The sequence below is a fragment of the Fulvia fulva genome, chromosome 7 (genome assembly GCF_020509005.1).
Source record: "Fulvia fulva chromosome 7, complete sequence".
Taxonomy (NCBI): Eukaryota; Fungi; Ascomycota; class Dothideomycetes; order Mycosphaerellales; family Mycosphaerellaceae; genus Fulvia; species Fulvia fulva.
This window is the reverse complement of record NC_063018.1, coordinates 4,297,618-4,316,920: the sequence shown is the minus strand read 5'-3', so window position 1 is coordinate 4,316,920 and position 19,303 is coordinate 4,297,618. Positions and strand designations below refer to the sequence as shown.

At 46.4% G+C, this 19,303-nt stretch overlaps 1 protein-coding gene across 1 annotated transcript; it reads right to left on the bottom strand.

The window, feature by feature from the left end:
• Nucleotides 1-154: 154 nt before the first annotated feature.
• Nucleotides 155-1,594, bottom strand: CLAFUR5_10675 (putative feruloyl esterase A; the record flags this gene model as incomplete). The annotated part of the gene is made up of 2 exons (XM_047909823.1): nucleotides 155-984; nucleotides 1,426-1,594. The coding sequence occupies 2 exons, from the start codon at nucleotides 1,592-1,594 to the stop codon at nucleotides 155-157; spliced, it is 999 nt and encodes a 332-aa protein (XP_047764497.1).
• Nucleotides 1,595-19,303: the final 17,709 nt, after the last annotated feature.

Here is a 19,303-nt window from a genome sequence, read left to right as displayed (position 1 = left end):
GGGCGTAAGCATTAGCCACCAGAACTATGTATCAATGAAAACCTTGCTGCACTTCTTGGTTGTCTCTCCAAACAATTACAACGACTCTGCATCTGCCCGGGTGAGTTTGAAATATCCAGTCTGGATGTGATCGCTCATCGGGCTGTTCCGGAGCTCATGTTGGAACGCATTGCAAGTCAAACCCACCATAGCTAAGATGTGCTCCATTAATCCCCAGGCTGAACTGCCCAGCATTACAACCAATGTTCTCCTTCCCATCACACCGGAATGTCGAATTAGCAGCAGGACTTTCAGCACTCTCCCAGTACTCCGTGCGCGAGTGGACGAAGCCTAGCAACGCGGGAGGAAGCGATGGAACACCATCTATAAGATCGTCAGGACCTTTCTCTCTATCTTTGACCGTGAATAACTTACCATTGGCGTGAGTAACACGGTAGAAGTTCCCAGGGTCTGCATCAGAAGCTTTCGAGATACTGTCAATGTAGTGTGAGAAGAGCAAATTGCCAACCCTTGGCTGACCGTACGTGTACGCCGCCTCGACCCTCCACTCCTCTTCCTTCAAACTCGCAAACGCCAATTGCGCAATCGCCCCGCCAAGCGAATGGCCCGTAATGATAGTTGTGTACCCCTCATTCCCCTCGAGGGCTTTTCTTAGCTCCTCCATCAGCGAAGCCGAGATGGAGTTCCACGCCGCCAGAAAGCCCACGTGGACTGAGCAGAGTGGACAGTCAATGTTCGCGGAAATATAGGGTACTGGGAAGAAGACGAGATCTGTCAGCCAGTCTTGGCCGGATGCTGTGCCAGGGAAGGAGACGACGAGTTGCTTTTTGGCGGGGAACTTCCAGAGGACTGCTTGTGTGTCGGTGGCGGGAATGTCGAAGGCTGTGATTAGGGTGGCGCCGTTGGGGAGAGTTGAGCAGGAACCCGAGGAGAGTTGGGTGAAGCCGGCGTAAGTGGCGAGGTTGTTGTAGAGGTCATGAGATACTAGACGCGATTGTGTGAGAGGCTGGTTGAAAGGCATAGGGATGAGAGGATAACCTAGTGTCTTGATGTCGCGCTGGATCATAGGGTTTGCCCATGCTCGGCTGGCAAAGAGCCATGTGTAAGCAAACAGACGCATGGCGAAAAGAAGCAACTATGGCAAATGGTCGGCCGAATTTGTGAGGAACAATGGCCAGATGGCAAGTCTCAGCGGCGTCTGCCTCTCCGTCGAAATATGGCACTCCTTTATGAGATACTTGATAGCAATTACTTGGCAGGGATTGATCGTATAATCCCCGTAGCGCGCCCCACTGGCAACCCACCGTCATTGCCATCAGCATACCACATTGCCACCTGAAAATGGCTCGCTATAGGTAGTGGCCCGGAGAAGACAGCAGGAGTGACGGATGCGAAGATGCAAAGCTAAAGGAGCTGCGAGAGCACACTGAACCAATGCGAAGTCGGAAGGTGTGGGCGACGTTGCCCGGCCCGGCCCTACCTCGAACAAGCTCACGTGTAAGGCTAGGGATCCAGATCGATGTGGCCTGAATCGAGCGCTGGAGCTAGTACAGCGTCTGGAAGCGTTGGAGTCACAAGCGCCTAATTCTAACATAGTTCTCACTACTAATATAGTAGTATCTGTTGAGAACATACAGGCCGCAGGACAAGCATGTGGGTGTGGGTGTGTCATGTGACTAGATCACGTGACTAGGGTTTGCCAGCCCATAGGCTAGCAAACATCCGGACACCTAGCATCTACCTACACTAACACCGGCGATACTATATATAGATACACGCTATCCTATTAGGTCCTTCTTCGTCTTTCGTATAATCCGCCGTCTTCTACTACTACATAACTCGTACCTATTTAATAGGTTATAAGCCCGGGTTAGTAACTTAGTGTTTCACCCTCGACAAAGTCGTATTAGAGTTATTCCTCTTTAGAACAAAAGGAAGGCAGACTAGAGGCCGCACCCGCCTTATATAGGAAGCTATAGCCGTGCTATAGGTATATATAAGACGTAAAAGAGCCTAGTAAGGCACTATTAGACTCCGAGTTAGGGAGCCTATACTAATACCTTAGATAAGTAGGCGAGCTTACTAAGAAGAGTCGCTCTCCGGACATCGCGTTCGTATCGACTAACTGTTTATTCTAAGAGAGCCGTAGTGTCTTAGAAACCCCCTCTACTAAGAGAGTTACGCTATAGTGTCTTAGTACTAATACGAGATAGTGTCTTAGAAACACTATCCTTACGACCGACTTTCCTCGCTTTCTAGTAGATAGCCATTCTCTCCACTATTAACCTCGCGTTCGGTTCACCTCCTATCGATCTAATCGCGTACGACCGAATATATCCTTTTACCTAAGAGTAGCTAACCTGTCCCTTAACTTATAAAAATAGAGAACAAGACTAGGTTTATAAGAAAGAGAGCAGTACCTCTTCTAATAAGAGAGAACCACGAAACATAGTTCAAGCTAATAAGAATATACCTAGTATTAAAGTAGGTTAACTAGGTCCTTAAAGACATTATTACGGACATTCCCGCTATAACCCTATCTATAGCGACACCCTCTACATTATCGGAGTCATCCCTTCCTTTAGGTCAAGCGATAAGGAAGGCATCGTATAGACGGCACAATGTAACGGCCCTATATAAGATGTATATCTATCTGTCGATAGATAACTAAGAGATAATATACGAGATCCGGTATACGAAGGAGTTATAAGAATAGGCTAAAGCTAAATATAAGAGAAGACTTCTCGCTACTAGAAGAAGTTTGCTTTAGCAATACACTAATTTCGTAATAATAGAGGACTAGTTAATAGATAACGCCTAGTAGGAGCTTAGCTTAATTATAAGGAGGGCTGTTTTAATCTCGCCTTAGTTCTAAGACATTAAGACTAAGGACAGAAAGATCTAGCAACTCTTAGTAGCTCTGCTAGACTCATTTGGCTCAATTCGTAATACAATTGATGCCTAGGTAAATCTCTTACTATAAGACATTCTTGCGATTCTTAGGGAGAAGTAAGAATCAATAATTTATTAAGGGATAGCTATATTCGCTAAGAAGGGTTTCTAGGGCAAGCTTACGTGCTATCTCTACGGTAGTGACCATTTTATAAGCAAGTGCCTACACCTTTCTATAGCTTAGTAGGCTGTTAGGAATAAGGACAAACTAGCTAGGGTTACCTACCCTACTAAGAGACAACCGTTACTACCTCGTAGGAGGTCATTATTACTAAACCTTCGTAATGTCCTTAAGGTAATAACGGACCTTATAAAGTAGATGAAGGAGAGCCGTAAGCCAAAGGCCTCCTCTAGTAAGCCTATAAGGGCCTATACGACCTAGGAAGACGTATCAGACCCTAAGATACTATTAGAAGATAATGATGTTAATGAGGTTGCCTATTCTACTATAGAAGCTAAAGGCAAGTACCCCTCGTCCGAGTAGTTACTTAACTCTTATACATTATTATATATGACTGACCAAGATTTACTATTTAGGGCACTAAAGCCTCTTTAAAAGAGGAAGTAGATCAAGGTTAGGGGTGGCTATCTACAAGCTATATATATAGGAAGTGTAGTAATAGGTAGTCCTTCTAGAAAGCAAATTGTCTTAGAAAATGTCCTGTTTGTTCCTAGCCTTAGAGTTAGTCTTGTTTCGTAGAATTAGTTCAGCTAATAGTTTACTATCTAACCACCTAGTTTCACCCTAAAATCCTTGTCTAGTAAACCCGTTGTCTAGACTAAACTTCGAGGAGGAGTACCGTTTATCTACTCGATCTCGGAAACTCTTAAGCTATAGTATACTAGTATACTCTCTTAAGAACGTGACGGTACCGCTATGGCTAATACTAAGTCCGAAGATTAGTAGGAGCTATAGTATAGAAGATGTACACACCTTAGTAAGGGACTGCTAAGAAACCTATATAGAGTCACTAATAAGAAAGATCCTATTCCTATTCCTTCTAAACACTAGAATTACAAGGTCTACTCCCTTATAAATATAAGGAAGTTCAAAGGACCTACTATAGAGAGGAAAGGGGAGAGGCTAGCCCTCATCTCTATTGACATCTATAGGCCTTTTTAGGGCGCAGTCTCTAGGCTAGGATACAAATATTGGCTTAAGATTGTAGACAACTTCTCTAGGAAGAAGTAGGTAATCCCTTTGAAGGCTAGGAGCGACGCTCCTATAGCCCTACGGGATTAGAAGGTCTAGGTAGAACGGTAGTCAAGGTGCTTTCTGTCTACAATCCGTAGTAATAGTGCAAAGGAAATTCTCGCCTTACTAAAAGAGTAGGAGAAGGAGTTTGGCACTTAGATAGACACAACTAATGCCTATAACTCTCTTTAGAATAGACCTATAGAAAGGTCAATTCAAGCCTCTAAGAACACAGTCCGGGCTATACTTAAAGACTCTAGTATACTAGTTAAGTTCTAGCTAGAAGCTTTATAAGCACAGACTATAATTAGAAACAGACTGCCTAATAGTCCGATTATTGATAGTATTGCTCTTTTACTAGAAGAAGCCTTTACTAGCTAAGTACCGTTAGTCGACCATTTTCGCGTCTAGGGATACAAAGCTATAGTCTATATAGACCTAAGAGCCTAACCTTAAGGCTTAAGGAGAGACAAGTTGATAAACCGAGGAAAAGAAGCCGTGTTTATAGGCTACTTAGAAAACACTATAAAACAATAGCTATTCTAGGATCCCGACATAAAAGCTATAAAAGCGTATAGTCACGTCGACTAGTTTAAGAATAAGAAGGGGGGAGATATAGATCTTAGTATCACCTTTACTAACTAGCCGAGTCGAGCGCTATAGCGCAATCCTATTAGGAGGAAGCCCTTTAGGGCGAAATTTTCCGATAGGGGTTTATTAGAAACACCGTTACGAAGGCTAGGAGAAAATATTAAGGCGGTTTCAATACTATCGAAGGCCGATAACAGTGGATCTATACAGAACCTACCCGAGTCATTAACACTATAGTAACCGCTGTCTATATAACTTCCCCCTCCCCTAAAGGACATTAGGGAATACCAGAAGTTTGGAGATTAGGGTACTCTAATAAAAGAAAAAGAAGATGTCGTTCAGTTCGACCTATCTAAACACCTAGCGCTACCTTAGGTTGTAGGCAATAAGAGGTCAAGGGGGGACGGAGATAATAACTCTAAAGAGTATAAGGCTAAACACTATAAGGCTCTTATCGCCTAGATGTTCTATCTAGACCCTATAATAAGCTAGGTAGAGGAGATTCTAAACGACGTAGAAGAACATATATTTGCTACTATTAGGTAGGCCATAGCCTATTAGTAGGAAGTGCTAATCCTAAAGTCCTATAAGGTAGCTATAGGAGACCCTAAATAGGGACATATATAGAGAGAGGCAATCGAGAACGAACTTATTGCCTTAGTAAGTAACAACACCTATGTCATGGTCTCCCCACAGAGTGTACAGAAGGTGGGGACAGAAGAGTCTCAGAGCGCTCAGAAGTCGTCAAGAAGTGACAGTCCAGCTTGGTGTGTGAACGCCAAGAATCACATGCCCCGCAACATTCACTACGGGACCCAGCCCTCCAGATTCACCCCTCTACCAAACCTTGAAGCACGTGGAAGACTCGGATCGTAGGGCAGGTTGGAATAAGGTTTTGAGCAAAGCTGCTGAGCGCGGCTTCGCACGGGTTAGCCCTGTTGATGCGGGGACACGCACTCGCGAGGGTCGCGTATAAATATCTGGCCTTCCCCAGGCCTCTCTTGCTTTCTTCGTCTTTTGTTTTGTGTAGCAATCATACCATGCCCTTTTGCATCTGCACTTCGCACCTGCATTCTCGCTTTCACCCTTACATCTCACAGGCCAGGCTCTCGCCCTGACATCACAAAAGACCAACAAACCGTCAACCACTCGAGTCATCCTCATGGGTGACCACGCCACCGATAGAGGTGTCAACCTCGACAACCAAGACACTCCATTCCACTTCAGTGAGTGGACTGACATCCCCTTCTCGAACGCCGCTGCCTTCGGTGCCTGGGCAAACGCCAACCCCGACACCGCCTACGCTCTCATCAACCGCACCGTCTCCTCTTTCCGCGAGACCGCCCAGCAGGTCGAGCAAGCAAACAACCAAGCAACATACCTTCAAGGTATTGTGAACACCTTCCAGAACCTCGCCCCGCACGCCGACGACAACCGCCGCCAGCACTTCTCTAAGAAGGTCAACGACCCAGACGAGTTCGACGGCAACAAGAGCAAGTTTGAGGCATTTGAGACACAGCTCACCATCAAGCTGTTGGCTAATGCCGACCACTTTCCGCAAGAGAAGGACAAAGTCACGTACGTCTTCTCCCTCCTTCGGGGAGACGCCGCGGCTCAGGTACAACACTACATCGACAACGCCACGCAGACTATCGGCTGCCCGGACGTCCTCACCTTGATGCAGGACCTCCGTGCTGCCTTTGGTGATCCAGACCGTAGAGCCACCGCCCAGAACGCCATCCACAACCTCCTCCAGAAGAACAAGAGCTTCGCCGAGTACCTCGCGGCCTTCAACCGCGACATCGGGTTCACCGGCTACAACGAAGAGACCAAGAAGAGCACTCTCCGCCGTGGTTTGTCAGCAGAGCTTCTTCGAGCCCTCGAGGACAAGGACGTTGGTGCTATGAGCTTCCGTGAGCTCGTCGAGACCTGCCAGCGCCTCGACTCCAACATGAAACACACCGCCTCTCTCCTCGCTTCCCGTTCTCAAGGTCGTCAGCCTCGTGGTCCCGGAAGCCACTTCGCTGCTCCACTAGGCGCCGCCGCTCCTACGGCTCTCCCTCCCGTCTCTGTAGGTGACGCTATGGATCTCAGCGCTGGTGCCGCCGTCCCTCGAGTCCAGGGCCTCGTTAACGGTAAGCTTACTCCCGAAGAGAAGCTTCGCCGTCGCCAGGCCGGACTCTGCACCTACTGCGGCGGTCCAGGCCACATCGCAGCTAACTGTCCGCAGCTCGCTGCCCGTAACGCCCGCAACCCGGTTCGCGGCGCTGTCGGCGCTATCGAGCCTGCTACTGCTGCTCCCGCTGAGCAGGAAAAAGCCTAGGTCTTCCTCATCGACGCGATGAAGACCAAGAATAACGTTTACCGAAAGTGAAGAGAGGAAAGAAGTTGAGGATCAATACAGCACAGCTAGACCTGTACGACGAGACGGGCAAGGACCACGCTTGCAAACCGTTCGTCACGAATGTAAATATCGGCTCAAAGAAACTCTCTTCTTCCAATCTCACTCTCATGGACACTGGCGCACTAGGCGAGTCTTTTATGGACTATAAACTCGCGACCTCTCTCAACCTCGAACCCCAGGAACTTAAGTACCCTCGCACCCTTGAACTCTTTGACGGCACGGAGACTACCACTGGTAAGATTACTCATGTTGTACACACGTCAATCACCCTCGGAGGCAAGCGTATGTCGATCACCAGCTTCCTTACGTCCCTACCGCATCAGAAGTTTATCCTCGGCCTCCCCTGGTTCAGACGACACCGACCTATCATCGACTGGACTTCCCTTACTGTCAGCTTCCCTCCAGAAGTTCCTCCGGCACCTCCGCCTTCTCCGCCGCCTCAGCGCGGTCCTGAGTATACCAAGATCTTCCAGGTGAACGCCGCTGCCTTCACCACTGCTGCTAAGCAGCCCAAAGCTCAAGTCTTCGCCGCCTCTCTCCGCGATATCGACATCGCCCTCGAGAAGCTCGACAAGAAGCGTACACCTACCGACCCTGCTACGAAGGTCCCTCCTTGGGCACACCACATCCTCCACGTATTCGATGCTAAAGCCGCAGACGAGCTGCCTCCTCATCGCCCTCACGACCACAAGATTGAGCTAGAAGAAGGTGCAGAGACACCGTTCGGACCGTTATATTCCATGTCCCGAGAAGAGCTTATCGTCCTCAAGAGATACCTCGAAGAGAACCTAAAGAAGGGGTTCATTCGAGCGAGCCGTTCCAGCGCTGGCAGTCCCGTCATGTTCGTCAAGAAGCCCGGCGGTGGTCTACGCTTCTGCGTAGACTACCGAGGCTTGAACGCTGTTACAAAGAAGAACCGCTACCCAATACCGTTGATTCAGGAGACGCTCGAGCGCCTCTCTAAGGCCAAGTACTTCACCAAGCTCGATGTCATCGCTGCGTTCAACAAGTTACGAATGGCAGAAGGACACGAGTATCTCACAGCCTTCCGTACTCGCTACGGGCTGTTCGAGTCGCTCGTTATGCCCTTCGGCGTTTGTAACGGGCCTAGTACCTTCTAGAACTTCATTAACGACATCCTTCAGGAGTTCCTCGATCAGTTCTGCACTGCCTACATCGACGACATCCTAGTCTACAGCGAGACCAAGGAGGAGCACCGCGAGCACGTCTGTAAGGTCCTTCAGAAGCTCGCAGACGCCGGCTTGCAGCTCGATATCGACAAGTGCGAGTTTGAGAAGACCGAAGTCAAGTTCCTTGGTTTGATCATTACCGCAGACGGCATCAAGATGGACCAAGAGAAGATCGACGCTATCGTCGAATGGGATGCTCCTACGAACGTCAAAGAGGTCCAGGGTTTCCTAGGCTTTGCCAACTTCTACCGCCGCTTCATCCACGCATTTTCGGGCGTGGTACGCCCTTTGACGAAGCTCACGCGCAAGGGTGAGAAGTTCGCCTGGACCGACGAATGCCAGGAGGCTTTTGACTTGCTCAAAGCGAAGTTTGTTGAGAACCCGCTTCTACAGCACTTCGATTTCGAACTGGAGACCCGTGTAGAGACCGACGCATCCGACGGCGTGGTGGGCGGTGTCCTGCTACAACGCCGCTCGCCTGAATCCCCCTGGTTACCTGTCGCCTTCCTCTCCAAGAAGTTGACCGCCACGGAGTGTAACTACGAGATCTACGACAAGGAGCTTCTCGCCATCGTCAAAGCTTTCGAAGAGTGGCGCCCCGAGCTCGAAGGCTCTGCTATGCCCGTCCAAGTAAGCTCCGACCATAAGAACCTCGTCTACTTTATGAAGAGCAAGCTGCTCAATCGTCGCCAGGCCCGCTGGAGCGAGTTCCTCTCCCGGTTCAACTTCGTGATCTCGTACACGCCCGGCAAGGCCAACTCGATGGCCGACGCCCTTACCCGCCGCCCTGGAGACTCTCCAGTTGATCGAAGAGGGGGCCGGCAAATCGCAGGGCAACAAGTCATCAAAGAGCACAACCTCTCTTCCGAGCTTCGAGAGTACCTATCGAACGGCCAGCCTACGCTCGCCGCTTCCTTTGCTACTCTCGTGCTCGCTCCTGCCTACCTTGACGAGAGTGACGATGAATCCGAGCCTGAAGAATACGCCTCGGACGCTGAGGACTTGAACGACGATGAAGAGGGCTCAGTAACGACCGACGGCTCATCCGAATCAGACTTTGAGGGGTTTGATAATGAGGAGCAGCCCGAAGGCATCATGGCACGAGTACGAACAGCGTACGATGCCGACATAGACGCCCAAGAGTTAGTTCAGGCCCTTAGATCTGGCGCGAGGACATTCCCGGGCTTCTCGCTGTCCGAGTGCGAGCTCCAGGAAGGTGTCGTCTACTTCCGTAAGAAGCTTTACGTACCGCAGCCCGAAGGCTCTAATATCCGAGCTGAGATTCTTCAAATCATCCACGACTCCGCCTCTGGGGGTCACCCAGGCGTAGCCAAGACCCACAAGCTCCTCGCTAGGTATTACTGGTGGCCGCATTCCTGGAAGGACGTCCGCCGCTACGTGCTGAACTGCGCTACTTGCCGAAGAGCCAAAGCTAACCGCCACCGTCCCCACGGTCTCTTGCACCCTCTCCCGGCTCCTGATCGTCCGTGGAAGCACATCACTATGGACTTTATCACCGATCTTCCTCACGGCAAGACCTTCAGCGGCGTGAAAGCAAAGGCCCTTCTAGTGATCGTGGACCGTCACTCCAAGGACCGGTACATGATCCCGTGCTGGAGCATGACCGCAAAGGAGACTGCTCGCTTGTTCTACGAATTCGTCTGGCGCTTTCAAGGCCTCCCGGATAGCATCACCTCTGACAGAGGCACCCAGTTCATCTCGCACTTCTGGAAGCGTCTGTGTGCTATCCTAGGCATCAAGCATAACCTCTCGACCAGTTTTCAGCCACAGACCGACGGCCAGACCGAAATTACGAACGCTATCCTCGAGCAGGTCCTTCGTTGCTTCGTCGACTACCACCAGAAGGATTGGCCTCAGCATATCCCTGCGGTAGAGTTCGCTACTCGTAACTGGGACTCGGAGACTACTGGCTACTCTCCCTTCTATACTACGAGAGGTTACCACCCTCGTACAGGCATGGAACCAGAAGAACCTCTCCCGCCTACCGAAGACGCAAACGAGCAAGCAGCAGACGAGTTCGCTACTATGCTCTCACAGATCTATGAAGAAGTTCACGACGAGATGGTGTACGCACAAGCAATCTACGAGGATCAAGCCAATCGTCGTCGCCAGCCAGCTCCCGACTACCAAGTAGGCGATATGGTCTACCTCAACTCCAAGAACATCAAGACAGACCGCCCCTCCAAGAAGCTGAACTGGAAGAACCTAGGTCCTTTTGAGATCACCGAGCGTATCAGTTCACACGCCTACCGTCTAGCTCTTCCTGCGAACATAAAGATCCACGACGTCTTCCATCCCGTACGCCTTCGGCCGTCGGCTGAGGACCCATTCCCGAACCAAAACCAAGACATGCCAGGTCCTCCCGATGAAGTAGAAGTCGACGAGCCTGTTAACCTACCTTCTGACGACTATGCCGTCCGCAAGATCCGGGGAATCCGCGTAGAGCCCAACGACGTTGAAGGACTACCGCCGATCAAGTATGAAGTCGAATGGCAAGGTTGCCCTGAGTGGGATACCTCATGGGAACCTATCCAACATATCATCTTCAATCGTCAAGCAATCGAAGAATACCACGCCCGCGCAGACGGCCCAGAAGTCAACATCGGCAGGCTCTTCGAATCTGAGCTTTTCGACGGGGCTTACCAATGGTGTATCGACCATGACATCAGGCCTAGGCCTGGTACTGAAGCTGAACATCCTCGATATGTGGAACTACTACGGCTTCGTAGGAACTCAGCTTTGTTCGGGGGGGCTACTGTCATGGTCTCCCCACAGAGTGTACAGAAGGTGGGGACAGAAGAGTCTCAGAGCGCTCAGAAGTCGTCAAGAAGTGACAGTCCAGCTTGGTGTGTGAACGCCAAGAATCACATGCCCCGCAACATTCACTACGGGACCCAGCCCTCCAGATTCACCCCTCTACCAAACCTTGAAGCACGTGGAAGACTCGGATCGTAGGGCAGGTTGGAATAAGGTTTTGAGCAAAGCTGCTGAGCGCGGCTTCGCACGGGTTAGCCCTATTAATGCGGGGACACGCACTCGCGAGGGTCGCGTATAAATATCTGGCCTTCCCCAGGCCTCTCTTGCTTTCTTCGTCTTTTGTTTTGTGTAGCAATCATACCATGCCCTTTTGCATCTGCACTTCGCACCTACATTCTCGCTTTCACCCTTATATCTTATAGGCCAGGCTCTCGCCCTGACAACCTAGGAAGTAGTTGTACCGCTAAAGGGTACTAATCTAATTACTTCTAGGTAGGTCTTTAATATAAAAAGAATGATTAGTAGAGCTATTAAGAAGTTTAAGGCAAGACTAGTTATAAGAGGGTTTTTATAGAAATATAGGGTTGACTTCGAAGAGACCTTTGTACCTACTATTAGACATAATACTCTCCGAGTATTGATAGTAGTAGTGTGTAAGAGAGATCTCGAGATGCACCTAGTAGATATAAATAATGCTTTTACCTAAAGTAGCCTCCTTAAAGACATCTATATGATCCTAACCCTAGGAGTTAAAGCACCTCTAAACATAGTGTTTAAGGTCCTACAAAGCCTTTATAGGCTGAAGTAAGCAGCTAGAGACTAGAACAAGCTCTATGTTACGAAGCTAGAGAAGATTAGATTTACCTAGTCCTAGGTAGATCTATACCTACTTATCTATACGGATAGAGACCTTATAGTCCTTACCTATATAGATGACATACCTATTGTAGCTCCGAAGCTATTAGATGTTCAGTAGTTTAAGGCTAAGCTTAGAAAAGTGTTTAAGATTAAAGATCTTAGTGAACCTACGAAGATCCTTAGAATAAGGATTATAAGAGACAGGTCCTAAGGCACTTTAAAGCTTGATTAAGGACACTATGTCTACGCTAACTTAGCCAAGATGAACATAGCTAGAGAGAAGGCTACGCTAACCTACTCACCTATAGAGAGCTACGAGCACTTAGGACCTACGGTACCTATAGATAAGAGGTACAACAAATAGGATTACTAGAGCTATAATAGTACCTAGATATAGCTAATAATAATAACAAGGCCAGACTTAGCATTCACCCTTAGAAGAATTAGCTTATATGTTGCTAATCCCTCGTAGTAGTATATAAAGGCTTTGAAGAAGCTCTCCCGATACCTACGGTCGTACCTAGACCTAGGTCTTATATATAGAAAGGGAGGGGGCAATCTCTAGGGATACTCGGACTCTAACTACGCTATAGACAAAGTGGATAGAGTCTCAACTCTAGGATACGTGTGGTTCCTTTATAGATTACCTATGTCCTAGATAAGTAGGAAGCAGAAGTCTATTATAATATTAATAATAGAAGCTGAGTTTATAGCTATGAACGTAGCCGTAAAGTAGTCACAATTTCTTGCTGCTATCCTTAGGGAAATAGGGTGCCTAGAACTAGTAGGAAAGAGCTCTTTCTAGCCGAGTATAAGGGTAAGTAAGGGCACTATTAACGAGCTAAGGCTAGTCAAGCTTATAGGTAACAACTAAGCCGCTTTAACACTTATTAAAGATGCCTATATATATAAAAGGTCAAAGTATATTAATGTTATATATAACTATGTCAGACATCGCTAGTAGTAGAAGAAGATTATAGTGGACTACTACTATATAAAGGACATAGCTACTAATAGGTTAATAAAGCCCCTTAATAGCTAGTAGTTCTAAAACTTTATAAGGCAGCTCTAGCTTACGTAAAGGGATTGTAGGAGACTATATAGCCTAAGTAGGAGTGTTGAGAACATATAGGCCGTAGGACAAGCATGTAGGTGTAGGTGTGTCATGTGACTAAATTACGTAACTAGGGTTTGCTAGCCTATAGGCTAGCAAACATCCGGATACCTAGTATCTACCTATACTAACACCGGCGATACTATATATAGATACACGCTATCCTATTAGGTCCTTCTTCGTCTTTCGTATAATCCGCCGTCTTCTACTACTACGCAACTCGTACCTATTTAATAGTATCTACTATACTACGATTAGGAAAGTAATAGGGCCCCCTAGTATATTAGAAGTTAAGATCGGCTACTTCAGTACGTAACTAAGGCTTCTCTAGAATATATATTCTCTTACCGTAGCTTATAGTAAGACAATACGATATAGAGACTCTAAAGTACTCGGATTAGCTAAAATAGATAATATAATTTAAGGTATTAATACTACTAAGGACTCGTAAAATATATAGGGGTTACCGTACTACTACTATAATCTAATAGCTTATATAGTAAGAGCCGTAGCTTATAGTATATAAATAGACTACTCTTAAGGTAAATAAATATCTATCTCTTTCTTACTACTATTCTAATCTATAGTATATTAATACAATAACGGGAACTATTACTTACCGCGATCCGGCGTATATATAGGTATTAGCCTATTAAACCTAATATAGTAGCCGCTAAGAATAAGGTAATATAAATAAGTTACCTATATACCCTTCTTAAGAGTATCTCTTTAATTCTTAGATAGATATTAAATAGATACGGATTGATAGTAGCGGAGTAGAGTAAGAGATTAATCTTTAACTAACTAATAGCACGAGCATATAGTAATATATTAGGAACTAATATGTTGAATGTGTTGGATGTCTATCTAAGCTAAAGGGGAGAGAAGGTATCTCCCTATAAGCTAAGTTATTGTAGATGCCTTAGGCTACTAGATCACTTCCTGATTGTTGACTCCCTTTAAGATACTACATCTTAACACTCCTACTCATCTCGTATAGGAGGTTATAGTCTGCTCACTTCCTGTTAATAGTACTTGGACCTTTTTATAATAGGTTAAGCTAGCTTATAAACCTCTAGAAGTATAGACTTGTCTTTAGTTTTATAAACCCGTCTATAACTATCTTAGAGGTTGGGGTGTACTTAATAGCAATAAGCCTCCTCTACTAAAGTTTCCTAATAGCGTTATAGGCAATGTCAATGTGCTTCGACTTGTTATAAATATATACATCTTTTACTAGGGTGAGGGCAGCTTGATTGTCACCTCTTAATTAGACTAGTCTTAAATTTGATATAGTCTCCTAGTTTCTAGTGATTCTTAGTTAATAGGAACAGTCTCCTACTAACTCTAGACAATCCATTTCTCTTAGTAGTAAAGCTAGGAATAAGGACTGCTTCGTATATATATTTATAGCTATATATTTAGCCTCTATTATAGATGTTGCTACAGACTTTTGCTTCTTACTTATCTAAGAAACTAGTGCCCTATAGAGGAAGAAGACATACCTAAGGATTGAGACTCTGTCTACTTTGTCTATTATATAATCAGAATTATAGTATCTAATAAGGTGTCCTTTCCTAGACTTTAAGAACTAAAGTCCTAGATTAGGGTATGATCTTAGGTACCTAGTGATCTTCTTTAAAGCCTTTATATAGTAGGTAGATAGGTTACTTACAAATGAGCTTATCCTTCCTAGGGTAAAAGCAATGTCTAGCCTTGTGATTATTACTAGCTATATCTAAGTACTATTAATACTCTAGTACTCTGCCTTGTTACACCTCTTATCTATATATCTTGAAAGTTCAAGGGCCTTATAGCTATCTATAGGTAAGTATATAGGTACTACCTTCTTATAGTTCATTCCTATCTTAGCTAGGCTGTCCCTAATAAAGTGTCCTTAGTCAAGTTTTAGGATTCCTCTCTTCCTATCCCTTATAACTCTTATACTAAGGATCTTTTTAGGTTCACCTAGATCTTTAATCTTAAAGATCTTGCTAAGTTCTCTTTTAAACTAGAGAACATCTATTAACTTTAGTGTAGCAATTAGAATGTCATCTATATATATAGATATTACTATATACTCGTAAAATACGATATATTCGAAAGCTCTTATTAAGGCTATTCTAACAATCTATAAAGTAGGCCACTACCCCTAGAATTAAGGGAGTTCTACCTTATTTAATTTGGATAGCTTAAAGTTCTCTTTACCCTATTCCTTTAGCTCTAAATGCCGCGGAGGTGCCTAGCTATATTAGGTAACTCCTAGGTAATAGTAGCCTAGGCTACGGTACTACTAGCGCCTATAGCTCTATAGGCAAAGCTCCCCTAAGATCACTAGTAGCAACTTATAGAGGACGTAAAAAGTATAGAAACTAACGATTAGCTCCTATACCGGTCTCTATAGGTAATGATCACTTAGCTATATACGGCGCTTATACTATCGTATTACCGAGGGCAATAAGAAATAAGGACGACGTCTTAGGCGATTAGTAAGGCCACCCGGAATTAACACCCCTATAGCTAGGTATCGGTCGCGGTATCGATACTAGGCCCCCGCCTAACGTACGATATAGTTACGATCCGTATTATAGTAAAGGAAGACTAGGCTAAAGTTACGAAGCTATTAAATAAGGAGCTCGCCTAACGAATTAATTAACTAGGGGTGGTCGTAGTGAACTAATAGTCTAACGGTACTCTATAGATCTATACTAGCTCTACTACTACTAGGAGGTACCTAGAGGTATAACTATAGTAGGTATCTTAGGTTACGGTATTAGCGAAGGTCTAAACGAAGTAATTTACGATCCTAGTCTACGACATACCTAAGGAGTTCGACCTAACTAACTAAGGTTACCTACGTACTCTCTAAGAGGACAACCCGGTCACTCTTAACTCTCTAATCTAGAAGGCGACTTGGCTCTATAGGAAATAGCTAGAAGGCAAGAAGGCCTCGGCGCTAATAGTATAGCTATAAGACGCGAAAGCGGCGGATCTAGCGATAGAATAAGGCCTAATCTAGTAATATAGCCTTAAGATAGTAGAAAAGTACTCCTTATCCTTTCGTGTCCTCTAATGCTTCAAATGCTAATAGTATAGACACTAAACCTATATATATATAAACAAGTAGGCCTACTCGAACTATATAGGAGACTATATATCTAGGGACTATATATCGGCTACGAGACAGTACGCGAACTGTCTAGGGTACTACCTATCGTATAGCGCGGAATACCTATAGCGGAAACTAGCGAAAAACAAGGTAATTACAAATAGAACCGTCGCCCTAAGATTCTACGGCGACCGTAAGGCTAGCCTATACCGGAACTAGCTAGCGGCGGTCGGGTATAAGCACCCTAGGGCTAAGAATAATATAAAGGATACGTAACCTAGGGCGTACGGGAGGCTACGTACTCTACTAGCTACGGCGAGGGAATCTAACTAGGCCCGGCTCCCCTTTAGTATATAGCCGATAGGCGTAGACTAGGACGTATAAGGCAGTAGGATATAGGACGCTATAGAGGAAATAATTGTCGATACCGATAACTAGCCTCGATACGCTTAGTATTATCTAGTATAACGTTAACTATAGTAAGGATATAGTCTAGAACTATTTCCTATACGAGGCGGATCCGTACGTCTACTACGTCCTAGTAATCTAGGAGCTATAGATTAACCCGTACTATAAGAGACTAACGACCTATAAGTTACTAGGCTATACGATATACCTACGAGGCGACGGTAGACCCCGTACGTGCTTCTATATTAGTAAGGACATACTAGAATCCGACTAGGAGGTAGTATACTATATAGATAAAGAAGGCGGGGGCGATATTACCTCCCTCTACGTAGATAGTACCTAGATACACAACCTATATATATAACCGCTAGCCTCGAGGTCTAGCCGCGACCTTAGGGTCTATAGACACCTAGACAGTACGCTTAAGAGACAAGGGTACTATATCATAGTAGGAGACTTTAATATATACTACCCTTCCTAGGAAAGCCTTATATAGCCGTACCCTATAGCCGACGAAGTACTCGACTTAATAGCGAGTAACGTAATTGCCCTTAATACCCCGAAGGACCTAGGTACCTAGAAGAGAGGGGGACTCTAAGGTACGATCGACCTCTCCTAGATCTTAGATAGCTACTACTATATAGTAACCTACTATAGGGTCGAATATAAACTCGAGGCGTCGTTAGACTATATACTAGTCAGGACCTCTATTACGATATAGATATAATATATACTAGCGAGAACCCCTAAGCTAAACTAGAGAAAGGCCTACTAGACTGATATCTAGGTATACCTTAACGACTCTAAGAGGCTAGTCTAGATCGCGTAGTAGTAATACAATAGTAAAGACGAGATAGACGAGGCAGTCTAAGGGTTAATAGACGAAATAGGAAAAGAGACTCTACTTCACGTTCCGCTTACCTAACTAACGATATAGTCTAAACTATACTAGACGCCGAAGTACACTACGGTAGTAAGAGAAGTAAGGAGAGCCCGCCGGGTATAGACGAGTAGCTATAGCGAGGAGGCCTAGAACGTATATAGGGAGGTATACTAATAGAAGAAAGCTATAATACGGAGGGAGAAAGTAGTCGGCTAGAGGGCTATAGTAAAAGAAATCGCCGGCAAGCTAGCGAGGATATAGAAGCTAGCAAAATAGGCCCGATAGGACCCTATATAGGGCCCCTCCTTCTCTATCCTAGCGCTATAATCGCCTAGTAGCCCGGTTAGCGACCCTAAGGCCAAGGCGCGTCTACTAGCTAGTAAGTTCTTCCCGCCCCTAGTCGAGGCTAATCTAAGCGACATAAACAGCTCTACTCCCCTAGCCCCTAGTATCGCGGTCTAATAGGAGGTGTCCGAGGGAGAAGTTGCCGCTATATTTAGGAAGTTGCCGGCGAAGAAAGCCCCGGGGCCGGATAGGATCCTAAACGAGCTACTAAAGAAGTGTAGAGATTGACTAGCCTGTTAGGTTTGGTATAACCTAATGATATCACAAGATCAGAAGACCAAGCTCAATCGGGTTTGTTCTCGGGCCGATGGGAAGTTGAGGGAGGGTGATGAAGCAGTAGCTGTCTTGTCTCGCAGAGATCAAGTAGCAGTGAGGCAGAGGTTGTGTTGTGGTGTATTCCAAACAGTGATATTAAACAGTGAGTTGAACGCCTCGAAGCCATAAGGGATTCTCAGCGTTCCTAAATACAAAGGAGATCCCCTTATGCCCAGGGGTATTGCTTTCTTTGCTTTCCATCATTTCTGTGCTTTCTCTAGAAGGCGTACCGAGCGTAGAAATCGCTGCGAGCGAGCTGCAGCGGGAGTGCCCGCTAGTTGGCTCGGCACCACGTGATCCGAAATCGGTTGGCTCGTAGGGTCCAGACGACTCGATCCGTAACACCATCCCCCTTCCAGTCTAGCTCGTCCCGAGCTAATCATAAGCTTGCGGGGTCCCTTCTATTCGTAGGTCGTTATGACCGTTTCTTCTCCTTCGCCATGCCAAAGGCGTCCTCTTCAAAACGCTCTTCCTCCGACGATCGCAAGCGTCTTGGAATTTTTATTCGCGCGAACGGCGAAATCATGCCTCGGGCATGCTCGAATTGTCGTCGTCTAGGTCGGGTGTGCAAGGTGCACGTAAGATCAGGTCGCTGCAGCGAGTGCAACATCCACGGGTTGAAGGGTTGTGACATTAAGATCACTGCGTCGGAATGGGAGAGGTTGAGCAAGGAGCGCGCAAAGCTGCTGTCCCAAATTCAAGATGCGCGTCTGGCTTCTGCCGCTGCGATGGATCGGGAGCGCGAGATCGTCGCGCGGGCTCGCGAGGCCACATCAACGGCTTTAGCGAAGGAGGAGCGGCTGGCGAAACAGCTGGAGCTGTTGGATCGTCGTGCGGATAATGCAGTGTCGGTTGCGGAGGCCAACGCTCTGGAGGCGGAGGCTGAGGAGCGCTCGTTATCATCTCTTCCGGAGGGGGTAGCTTCCCTGGGTCCCGAGCTTGCTTTGTCTCCATTTACTTGGGCAAACGACCCGTCCCTGGATTCCTCAGATTTCTTTGCTGGCGTCTCTGGGACCCTCCGGTTCGATCCTTCTTTATTTGTTGATCCTGGCGGAAGTGTCGCAGGAGCTGGCAGCAGTTCGTGAGGTTTTCTTCTGGCTCCCAGGTATTTTCTGATTCGTCGTATCCTTTCCATTTGACAAGGTATTTCTGACCCTTCTT